The 12600-nt window shown below is 37.3% G+C and overlaps 1 protein-coding gene across 5 annotated transcripts in view; it reads left to right on the forward strand.

Moving 5' to 3' along the window:
• Positions 1–12600, forward strand: part of IPO11 (importin 11) — a 337786-nt gene that overhangs the window by 120817 nt on the left and 204369 nt on the right. For all 5 annotated transcript variants that reach the window (XM_077117257.1, XM_077117259.1, XM_077117260.1 and 2 more), the window contains exon 5: positions 1171–1374. In XM_077117257.1, coding sequence (XP_076973372.1) covers positions 1171–1374 — 204 coding nt within the window. The remainder of the gene's footprint in view (positions 1–1170; positions 1375–12600) is intronic.

The raw sequence follows: 12600 nt of genomic DNA on the forward strand, positions 1-12600 counted from the left end.
ACTCTTCTATCCATCCAGAAGGATGCTATCTCTAAATCTTTTTATTCTATCTATGTTTGAATTATATATATATATGTTTTATGAAACAGTGTTTGTTTTCCCTTGAAATTCCTCCACCATAATAGAATGATTTACTAGAAAGTTATCCACATCTTCAAAGACCAGATTCTCTTTATTTATCTACCAAAAAATGCTCCTTAGAGTTTTTCATTATAGCACTGTGAATTAATGCCAGTTGTTACTCCAGGAAAGACAAACCAAAGCCTCCATAGAAGTCCAGGTGGCAGGAATCACACACAGAGATAGAAATACTGTGATGTGCTCTGGGGTGCCTGTTGGACTGTGTTCCATTCTGGAGTAGTAGTGGGCAACTGCTTCACATTTTGCAGCCAAATGGAAAAAACATCACAGAGGATGGAGGGAAGCAACCATGGAAGAATGGATGAAGTAGGCGGAATTCCTGAAGACCAAATGTCATCATTTCCTCTCTTTGGAAAGGGACTAGAAAGACTAGAGCTTAACAAATTCAGAATGTTAGCTAGGTCTTCAGCTGGAATCTTCACTCAAGAAAGGCCGATCCAGTTCAGGGTTTCTCTCTCAGCTGGAAAGGCACATGGCAAACATGGTGATGTCTGCTGGCTGTCTCTTTAGGCTTCTTGTTTCATGAAGTTCTCCCGGGGGCATTTTCTTTCTTCATTTCTAAAGGTCTCTGGCTGTGCAGGCTCTGTTGTGGCTTTAAAGCCATAAATACATTTTAAAAGTGAAAAATACTACCTATTTTCCAAAACCATAAAAATAAGTGAAAAAGGTATTATTTTTATATATTTTTTTGCAAATCTTTTTGTAGTCTGTCTATTTAAAAAAAGACATCTGGATATTCACTTGCATTGTTGCAGTATATTGCTTTGGATGAAGTTTAAGAAGGAAATCTAGCTTCACACTTGTGTCTTCTAAGAAAAGGGAGGACCTTGCAGACCTCCTGAAAGGGTCTCAGGCTCCTTGGGGGTCCACAAACCACATTTTGAGAACCCTTGTTTTAAATAGTTGTTCAGTGAAATTTTATTCATTTTTATTAAATCTATGTTGCTTAACAAATAAATTTTCATCTATGAATGCATTCTGTATCCATTGCTTTGATTTTATATTTCTGATTAAACTTTTTCCCTTTAGATTGCAACTCAGATTGCAGTGCTGATTGCAAAAGTTGCTAGATTGGATTGTCCTAGACAGTGGCCTGAACTGATTCCTACTCTTATAGAATCTGTGAAAGTCCAAGATGATCTTCGACAGCACAGAGCATTACTTACCTTCTATCATGTTACCAAGACTCTAGCATCTAAACGACTGGCTGCTGATAGAAAACTGTTTTATGATGTAAGTGATTTAATTATATTTGATTATGAAAACTGTGCTACTTATGTAAAAGTGACTATTGTTTTTCAAGGTTAGTAATTTGATGAAAGATTATGAATTTTTTTACTAGATCTACAAAAAGTTCTAACTTTTGAAATATTTTATTCTGGGTAGCAATATGATCAGAAAGATCATTTAGGTGCCAGTGAGAAGATTGGTTAGAAGGGAACAGTCTGAAGAAAAGAGGTCAGATCAACTTGAAGCTATTGTAGTCGTGCAGATTAGACTATAAAGCTCTCAAATGAAGCAGTGTTAAACAATGAGGAGAGGATAGGTTTTAGATTTAGGTAGTAGAATTGATACCTGAGAAACTGATGGGTGTCGAGCTGGAGTTGGAAGGAGTCCTTTACTGGATGTTTTAGCACTATTTATTGAAAAGGCTTTCCTTTCTCCATTCAGTTGCTTTGGCACTTTTATATTTGATTGTTTGTAATTTGCCGAAATAACGATTTCATATAGTTCAGCCTAACATTTTGGACACTACCATGTAATGCTGATAAATCTCAAAATATTTTAACAGTTTTCTTGCTTACTTTTGGTAATTATAGAGACATAATGATATACAGTTTGAAATCTTATTATAAGATCACACAGTAGGGCCTCATGAAACTATTTTAGGCATGTTCTGAGTCATGCATGCTCTTCAGAAAAGAAAGGGTTGCAGCATAGTGTTTTGTAGAAACCATTTCAGTCTTTCTTTTCTTCTCCCAAGTGCACTATATTTATTGTCTATGCTTTTCCCTAACGAGCAGGTTTTTCCCTACAAGCTTCCAGAATTCCTTTTGCCCCTAAATTTAGTATGTGGTCTTAAGTAGTCTTTCCCAGGCCTCTTTTTTTTGGATTTTACTCTGTTCCTTATTTAGCCTTTAATACATTAGAGGTGCTTCATTCCTTAAGTAGACAGCCTAGTCCTATGTGGAAAGGAATCAGCGAAGAATATGTAGCATATGGAAGAGAAGCATGGAGGAAGCCAAGTTAAGAGTGTCCTGAGAGAAGAGGTTACTTATCCTAGTTTGGTTCTTTTTATAATGTCTTTATTCTTCCTATAAAGAGGTGGCGAACTTTTTGTCTCTGAGAACTCTTTATTTTGTCTTTGATTCATAGTGTAGTGCCTTTCCTTTGAGACTAGAATGGGAAAGGGGGCACTGTATAATCTTGAGCCATCTAAGTTCAAATATTTGTTTTCAATTTGTCAACTACAGAAAGTGTTCTGGGCCTCACCTGTGGAATTTTCACCTTCAAGGATATGACCTGGAATCTGCATTAAAAAAACCCTCAGGTGATTCTTACATGCACCAGAGTTTATGCCAGAATCAGATTCATTCTTTTTATTCTTAACCCAATAGGTTTGCATAGCCATTCTTTTTTTTTTTTTGATATTTTTTAGTGGAAACACAAAAAAAACCACACAAACATTCTTGACATACATAAACTCTTGACATGGTTAGTGGCTCACAATATCGTCATATAGTTGTGTATTCCTCACCATGATAATTTTTTTTGAACCTTTGCATTTATTCAGCAAAAGAAATAAAAAAGGGAAAACTTATACATGCCATGCCCCTTACCCTTCCCTCTCATTGACCACTAGTATTTCAATCTACTCAATTTATTTTAACCTTTGTTCCCCCTATTATTTGTTTATTTCCTATCCATATTTTTTACTCATCCATCAATACCCTAGATAAAAGAGGCATCAGACACAAGGTTTTCACAATCACGGTCACATTGCAAAAGCTATATCATTATACAGTCATCTTCAAGAAGCATGGTGTTTGTTTGCTAGCTGCTGGAATGCAATATACCAGAAACGGAACGACTTTTAAAAAGGGGAATTTAATAAGTTGCTAGTTTACAGTTCTAAGGCCTAGATAACGTCCCAGTTAAAGCAAGTCTATAGAAATGTCCAATCAAAGTGTATGCAGGGAAAGATACCTTGGTTCAAGAAGACCGATGAAGTTCAGGGTTTCTCTCTCATCCGAGAAGGCACATGGTGAACACAGTCACGGTTTCTCCCTCAGCTGGAAGGACACATGGTGAGCACAGCATCATCCGCTAACTTTCTCTCCTGGCTTCCTGTTTCATGAAGCTCGCCGGGAGGTGTCTTCCTTCTCCATCTCCAGAGCATTGGCTGATGAACTCTCTCCTTCATGGTGCTGCAGCATTCTCTGTTCTCTGAATCTCCTTCATTCTACAAAATGTTTCCTCTTTTATAGGACTCCAGAAACTTATCAGCACCCATCCAAATGGGTGGAGAGAGTACATCACTAATCCAGTTTATCAACCACTCTTGATTAAATCACACCTCCAGGGAGAGGATCTGATTATAGATTCAAACACACAGTATTAAATAGGGATTATTCTGCCTTTACAAAATGGGATTTAGATTAAAACATGGCTTTTCTAGGGGACATACATCCTTTCAAACCAGCACACATGGCTACTGGAACACAGCTCTACAGTGTCAGGCACTTCTCTCTAGCCTCTCTAATACACCTTAAACTACAAAGGGGATATCTATATAATGTGTAAGAATAAACCTCCAGGATAACCTCTCGACTCTGAAATCTCTCAGCCACTGACACTTCATTTTGTCTAATTTCTGTCTTCCCTCTTTTAGTCAAGAAGGTTTTATCAATCCCTTGATGCTGAGTCCAGCTCATCCCGGGATTTCTGTCCCATGTGGCCACAGAGGTTTACACCCCTGGGATTCATGTTGAATGTAGAGGTGGGAGGGCCGTGAGTTCGCTGGCTGTGTCGGCTGAGAGAGAGGCCACATCTGAGCAACAACAGAGGTTCTCTGGGGGAGACTCTTAGGTCTAATTTTAAGTAGGTTTAGCCTATCCTTTGCAGGGATAAGTTTCATAAGGGGCAAACCCCAAGATTGAGGGCTTGCCCTATTGATTTGGTTGTCCCACTGCTTGCGAGAATATCAGGAATTCTCCAAATGGCAAAGTTGAATTTTTCCCCCTTTCTCTCCATTCCCCCAAGGGGACTTTGCAAATACTTTTTTATTCACTGTTCAGATCACTCTGGGATTTATCAGGGCATCACACTAACCTGGACAAACCGACAAAATCTCATGCCTTATTCAAGGTTCTGTGTACTTATGGTGTTTAGTTAAACTGTCCATAGAAGTTAAATTAGGAAATACACTAGTCAAAATATAAATTTTGCGCCAAATGAAAGTTTCTTGCTTTAGCCTTACACAGAAGTTGAAGTTTTAAAATATGTATGATGATCTATTTTCAACACCCTGCAATACTGACATTCCTTTGTTCTTCTTCATGTAAAAAGCATTTTTTAATTTATATATTTAGTCACTATCATTGTACACTCTAGGCATTCCTAAATTACACTATCTGTCTTTATCGATCATCTTTCCTTCTAGTTTCATATGTGCCCCATCCCTTCTCCCTCTGTCATTCTCACATTCAGCTTCATTCAGTGTACTTATGTTATTGTGCTTCCTTCAGGTAGTATTGTGCTACCCATTTCTGAATTTTTATAAACACTCCTGTTGCACAGTCTGTATCAACACCAATTACCCAATCTCTACCCTCTTTCTATCTCTTAATTACCTATGTTCTTAAATGAAATTCTCCAAGTTCACACATTAATATTAGTTCATATCAGTGAGACCATACAATATTTGTCATTTTGTTTCTGTCTAATTTCACTCAGCATAATGTCCTCAAGGTCCAACCATGTTGTTACATGCGTCATGACTTTATGCTGTCTTTACAGCTGTGTAATAGTCCATCATATGTATATACATGGTACAATGGTATTGCTGGAACATATGGCAGTTCTATACCTAGCGTCCTGAGGAACTGCCAAACTGCCTTCCACAGAGGTTGTACCATTTTACATTCCCACCAGCAGTGGATAAATGTGCCTCTTTTCCACATCCTTTCCAGCACTTGTTGTTTTCTGTTTTTTTTGATAATGGTCAGTCTAGTGGGTGTCAGATGATACCTCATTGTGGTTTTGATTTGTATTTCCCTAATAGCCAGGGAAATTGAGCATCTTTTCATGTGCCTTTTAGCCATTTGTATTTAATCTTCTGAGAAGTGTCTGTCCATTTCTTTTGCCCATTTTTAAATTGGGTTGTTTGTCTTTTTGTTATTGAGTTGAGCAGTCTTTACATATTCTGGATACTAGACCCTTATTTGATATATGGTTTCCAAATATGGTCTCCCATTGCATGGGGTGCCTTTTCAATTTCTTGACAAAGTTCTTTGATGCACAAAAGTGTTTAATTTTGAGTTCTCCTTCCTTCCTTCTTTCCTTCCTTCCCTCCTTCCTTCCTTCCCTCCTCCCTTCCTTCCTTCCTTCTTTCCTTCCTCCCTCCCTCCCTCCCTCCCTCCCTCCCTCCCTCCTTCCTTCCCTCCTTCCCTCCTTCCCTCCCTCCCTCATGCTTTGGTGTAAGATCTAGGAAAGAGCCTCCTGTTAGTTTTATAAGATATTTCCCTATATTTTCTCTAGAAGTTTTATGGTCTTAGATCTAATGTTTAGGTCTTTGATCCATTTTGCATTTATTTTTGTATTAGGTGTGGTATATGGATCCTCTTTCATTCTTTTGCATGTGATATCCAAGTACCATTTATTGAAGAGACTGTTTTGTCCCAGGTGAGTTGGCTTGACTGTCTTATGAAAGATCAGTTGTTCATAGATGAGAGGGTCTATATCTGAACACTCTAGTAGATTCCATTATCTGTCAGTGTATCTGTCTTTATGCCAGTACAATGCTGTTTTGACCACTGTGACTTCATTATATGCTTCAAAGTTAGGCAGTGTGAGACCTTGACTCATTTTTCCTTTGCAAGATATTTTTATCTTTTCAGGGCACCCTTCCAAATAAATTTGGTTATTGGTTTTTCTATTTCTGCAAAGTAAGTTTTTGGGATTTTAATTGGTATTTCATTGAATGTATAAATCAATTTAGGTGGAATTGACATCTTAACTATTGACATCTTAACTATATTTAGTGTTCCAGTGCATGAATACAGTATGCCTTCCATTCATTTCGGTCTTCTGTGATTTCTTTTGGCAATATCTTGTAGTTTTCTTTGTATAGGTCTTTTGTATCCTTAGTTAAATTTATTCCTAAATATTTTATTCTTTTGGCTGTGATTGTAAATTGAATTTTTTTCTTGATTTACTCCTCAAATTGCTCACTGCTAGTGTATAGAAACACTACAGATTTTTGGGTGTTACTTTTGTACACTGCCACTTTGTTGTGCTCAGTTATTAGCTCTTGTAGTTTTGCTGTGAATGTTTTGGGGTTTTCGACAAATAGAATCATATCATCTGCAACCAGTGAGAGTTTTACTTTTTCTTTTCCGATTTTGATGCCTTTTTTTTCTTTTTCTTGTCTAATTGCTCTGGCTAGAACTTCCAACACAGTGTTGAATCAGTGGTGACAGTGGACATCCTTGTTTTGTTTCTGATTACAGGAGGAAAGCTTTCAGTCTTTTCCCATTGAGGATGACGTTAGCTGTTGGTTTTTCATATATTCCCTTTATCATGTTGAGGAAGTTCCCTTCTATTCCTATCCTTTGAAGTATTTTCATCAAGAAAGCATGGTGAATTTTGTCAAATGCCTTTTCTGCATCAGTCAAGATGATCATGTTGTTTTTCTACTTTGATTTATTGATACGATGTATTACATTAATTGATTTTCTTATGTTTAACCCTCTTTGCATACCTGGAATACATCCCACTTGGTCATGGTGTATAATTCTTTTAATGCTGGATTCGATTTGCCAGAATTTTGTTGAAGAGTTTTGTATCTATAGTCCTTAGAGAGATTGGTCTTTAATTTTCTTTTCCTGTAGTATCTTTGTCTGGCTTTGGTATGAGGGTGATGTTGGCTTCATAGAATGAGTTAGGTAGCCTTCTCTCCTCTTCAAGTTTTTTAAAGAGTTTGAGCAGGATTGGTACTAATTCCCTCTTGAATGCTTGTTAGAAGTCACATGGAAGCCATCTGGTCCTCTGCTTTTCTTTTTTGGGAGCTACTTGATGACTGATTCAATTTCTTGTGATTGATTTGTTGAGGCCGTCTATTTCTTCTTGAGTCAGTGTTGGTTGTTCATGTGTTTCTAGGAGGTTGTCCATTTCATATACATTTTCTAGTTTATAAGCATGAAGTTATTCATAGTATCCTCTCATTACTCCTTTATTTCTGTGGAGTCAGTGTTTATGTCTCCTCTTCCATTTTTCATTTTATTTATTTGCATGTCTCTCTCTCTTTTTTTTTCTGCCAACCTTGCTACGAGTCCATTAATTTATTGCAATTTATTGATTTTCTCGAAGAACCAACTTCTGATTTTGTTGATTTCCTTGATTGTTTTTAATTTCATTTATTTCTGCTCTAATCTTCAATATTTCCTTCTTTTTGCTTGCTTTGGGGTTATTTTGCTGTTCTTTCTCTAGTTATTCCAAATGAACAGTAAATTCCTTGATTTTTGCTCTTACTTTTTGTTATAGGCATTTAAGGCAATAAATTTCCTCTTAGCACTGCCGTTTCTGCATTCCGTAAATTTTGATATGTTGTGTTTTCATTTTCATTTGCCTCGAGGTATTTACTGGTTTGTGTTGTAATTTCTTTCTTGATCCACTGGTTGTTTAAGTGTGTGTTTTTTTACTTTCATATATCTGTCAATTTTCTGGCCCTCTGCCTGTTATTGATCTCCAACTTCATTCCTTTATAATCTGAGAAGGTGTTTTTATTTCAACCTTTTTAAATTTATTAAGACTTGCTTTGTGACACAGCGTATTGTTTATCCTTGGGAATGATCCGTGAGCACTTGAGAAGAAGGTGTATCCTGCTGTTTCGGGGTGTAATGTTCTATAAATGTCTGTTATATCTAGTTCATTTATTGTATTACTCAAATTCTGTTTCTTTATTGATCCTCTGTCTAGACGTTCTATCCATTGATGTGAGCACGGAATTGAAGTCTCCAACTGTTATGGTAGATGTGTCTATTTTGCTTTTCAGTGTTTACTTCATGTATTTTGGAGCACTCTGGGTTGGTGCATAAATATTTACGATCGTTATGTCTTTTGTTGAATTATTCCTTTTATTAAGATGTAGTGTCCTTTGTCTATTTTAATTGTTTTATATTTAGAGTCTAATTTGTTGAATATTAGTATAGCTAGTCCCACTCTTTTCTGATTGTTGCTTGTATGAAGTATCTTTTCCCAACCTTTCACTTTCAACCTATGTTTGTCTTTGGGTCTAAAATGAGTTTCCTTTAGACAGCATATAGATGGGTCCTGTGTTTTAATCCATTTTTCCAGTCTGTGTCTTTTGATTGGGGAGTTTAATCCGTTAACCTTTAGTTACTGTAAAGGTAGTACATTCTTCTACCATTTTGCCTTTTGGGTTTTATATGTCATGTCTAATTTTTTTCCCTTTTTACCTTTACTGATAGTCTTCTTTTCTACACTCTTATCTACACCTCCCTGTCCTGTCTTTTCCTGTCTGCCTTTAGTGCTCCTTTAGTATTTCTTACAGAGCTGGTCTCTTGATCACAAATTCTCTCAGTGATTTTTTTGTCTGAAAATGTTTTAATTTCTCCCTCATTTTTGAAGGACAATTTTGCTGGATATAGATTTCTTGGTTGGTAATTTTTCTCTTTTAGGATTTAAATATATTATACCAGTGTCTTCTTGCTTTTAAGGATACTTTTGCTGGATATAGAATTTTTGGTTGGCAGTTTTTCTCTCTTAAGATCTTACTGTCTTCTTGCCTCTATGACTTCTGCTGAGAAATTTGCACATAGTCTTATTGGGCTTCCCTTGTATGTAATGGATTGCTTTTCTCTTGCTGCTTTCAAAATTCTCTCTTTCTCTTTAACATGGCAGTCTTGGAGTATGTTTATTTTTGGGGTACACTGCACTTCCTGGATATGTAATTTTATGTCTTTCATAAGAGATGGGAAATTTTCAGTGATAATTTCCTCCATTAGTTTTTCTCCTCCTTTTCCCTTCTCTTCTCCTTGTGGGATACCCACAGCATGTACATTTGTCTGCTTCATGTTGTCATTCAGTTCCCGGAGTCCTTGCTCATTTTCCATTTTTTCCCAATATTTTCTTTTGCATGTTGGATTCCAAATGTCGAGTCCTTCAGTTTACTAATCCTTTCTTCTGACTCTTCAAATCTAACGTTGTATGTTTCCATTGTTGTTTTTTCATTTCTTCTGCTGTGCCTTTCATTCCCATAAGTTCTGTGATTAGTTTTTCAGCTTCAGTTTTTTCTTTTTGTTCACCATTTGCCTTCTTTTTTACCTCCCTCAATTCGTTGATTTGATTTTTGAATAGATTTTCCATGTCTGTTTGAAGATCCCTGAATTTCTCATTTGAATTTTTGGTTTGTTCCTTTGACTAGGAACGTAGTCAACTCCTGTATCTCATTTGAATTTTTGGTTTGTTCCTTTGACTAGGGCATATCTTCAATTTTCTAAGTATGATTCATTATTTTTTGCTGACATCTAGGCATTTGATTTTCTTATTAGTTTATTTTGGAGATTGTTTTCACTCTTTTACCTAGGATTTTCTTCCTGGTTTGCTTTATTTTCTATGTATTCTTTGACTTTCAGTTCAGCTTATTCTAGACCTCCAGCTTAGGTTTTGTTTATTGGATCAGAATTTTTTAGTTCTTGTTTTTCTATTTCTTGCCCTGCCTATATGGAGCTTTTTTTTTTTTTTAGGAGTGTCTACTTAAGTATTATAGACCCCAGTCAGATTTTCCCAAACCAGACTGGTTTCCTCTCAGGAGGAAAAAGTCACCTGCATTGGTTTTCCCTGCAGGTGAGACCCAAAAATTTGACAGACTTTCCTATGAATCCTCTAGACTCTGTGTTTTTCCTATCCTGCCCAATATGTGGTGCTTGTCTGCCTGCGGTTTCCCACCAGTATAAAATGATATGGTGTCGGGCGGGCCACGGTGGCTCAGCAGGCAAGAATGCTTGCCTGCCATGCCCGAGGACCCGGGTTCGATTCCCGGTGCCTGCCCATGTAAAAAAAAAAAATGATATGGTGTCTTTAACTTCAGCAGACTCTCTCTGCTGGGGGCATGGTTGAGACAGAAGAGAGGTTTTGGACTGACTTTACTTGCTTCAGTTTTCCAGTCCCTGGGGTCTGAATTCCTTTGGGGAAGGATTCCATCTGATCTGGGCCCCACCCCTCTCCTGGGGAAGGCACAGCCTCCAGGGAATTAATTCCTTTCACCTGACTAGCCTCTTTGACTCTCAGCCCTTGCCTTGGGCAGTTGGAACCTTAGAAGACTTATAGTTCATGCTGAGTTGCTAAATAGTAGAAACAAAGGGAAAAAAATCCTTTTCAGAACAGGACCCCTGTTCCTTGGGTTCGTTAAACAGGAGCGTAAGTTGGTTCCTTCCCTTTTTTTTTTTTTAGGGTCTAGCCCTTTTCAAATATTTTGTGCTGTTGAATAAAAAAAGCTTCTGTTTTTTTTCTCCCGTCATCCCTGCCCCCCTCTCTGTTCCAGGGCAAAACTCCTAGTGCCTTTAGCTCTTATTTGAGGTTTATCTGAACTGTGGTCCTATTTTCAGTAGTCAGAATTTGTTAATTACTTCTGCAGTTGGAGCTTGGTTGAGCTGAGCCCCTGCTGCTAGTAAAGTCTCTTTCCTTTCCTCTCTTGGAACCAGCCTGTGGGGGTTGAGCAATGGCCTCCACGGCTTGGGGGCCTTACAGTTCTGTTTGGGATTGCAGCTGGTTCAACTTGTTCAGACTGGTGTCTGCCATGTGTCCAGTCACTGAAGTGGCCCCAGCAGTTTTTCTGTAATGTTCCTGGCTATTTACTAGTTGCTCTGGAGAAGGAACTAAATTCCACACCTCACAAAGCCACCCTCTTGGACTCTCTGCATAGCCATTCTTTTTTTGTGTGTATACTGTATGGCAGGGTCATAATTCATTATTTTTGCATGTGAGTATCTCATCATTGCAGCGCTGTTTATTGAATTTTTTGATTTGTTTGTTTTGCTTGTTTGTTTGTTTTTATTTGGGAAGTGCATGGACCAGGAATCAAACCCCGGTCTCCTGCATGTGTACACCCATTCTTATAGTCCTCCGAGGATATTACATAAATGAGGAATTATTTTAATTATCCATAAAGTTGCTTTGAAAACCCTTGGCATTTTTGCTGGGATATCCAAACCAGAACCAAAGAAATAGACAATTTATCCTGTCAAATTTTTCTGTGAATTTCTCTTTTATTTTCCTCACCTTTATCCCTACCTTACTCTCCCATCTTCAGGACTTATGTTTTGTTGGAAAATTTTCTAAAGTCAAGTGTCTAGAAGGTACTGAATCACGTTTACCCTTCGTGAAAGGTTGTGCCTCTACGGAAGCCTTCGTTCTTAGTCTTACTTTCTCAAATTGTACTCTCCTAATGTGCTGGCCTTGGTTTTTTGGTTTAATTTATATTTAGCAGTATCTACAAATTGTGATCCAAGCAGGACCCTTATTCTGCTCAGCTGGTGTAAGTTCGCCTTCTGATCCCTTTAAGTTTCTGCTTGGTTTTCATATAGTATGAGGCTTGTTTTCTCTGCGCTGAAACATAGGCTCACTCGGCATCTGGTATTTACTTTCAATCTAGTGTTTATCATAGTATTTATCACATTGTGCTGAATTATCATTGTTCATTATCTTTCTCAAATCTATATTATGAGTTTTGTGAAAGGAGACTGTGACTTTTACTGTTATATTCCTCTTACATAGCCCAGAAGAGTACACACAGTAGTTGATCTCAGTAGCTGTTAAATGAATAAATGATGAAAGAGGAGGCTTGCTCTCAGATATCTGCTAGGTTGCAAAGTTACATAATGCAAATGAAAAATCAGGCTTTTTGGAGAGTGTACAGAGTCAGAGATACCTGGAAAAAATTTCAGATTAGAACCTTTGATTTCAGCATGGAGTAGGTGAACTTGGAATATAGTAGAGAGTAGCAGAGGCTTGGAGTACAAGATGATACTTTAATTGAAGGTAACATATATAGACATACATTATTATAGAGAGCAATTTTGCTTGTTAAAGAGGCTGTCCTATTATTTTGGTAATGTGAAGATGAGAAAACCTACCTTTTAATAATATATTTACTCTAATGCCGAGATGGTCTTCTGCCTTCAAGTACCAAATTAGTTTCACACATTAAAAACATGT

This window comes from Tamandua tetradactyla, chromosome 9 (assembly GCF_023851605.1).
Source record: "Tamandua tetradactyla isolate mTamTet1 chromosome 9, mTamTet1.pri, whole genome shotgun sequence".
In the NCBI taxonomy this organism is placed as follows: Eukaryota; Metazoa; Chordata; class Mammalia; order Pilosa; family Myrmecophagidae; genus Tamandua; species Tamandua tetradactyla.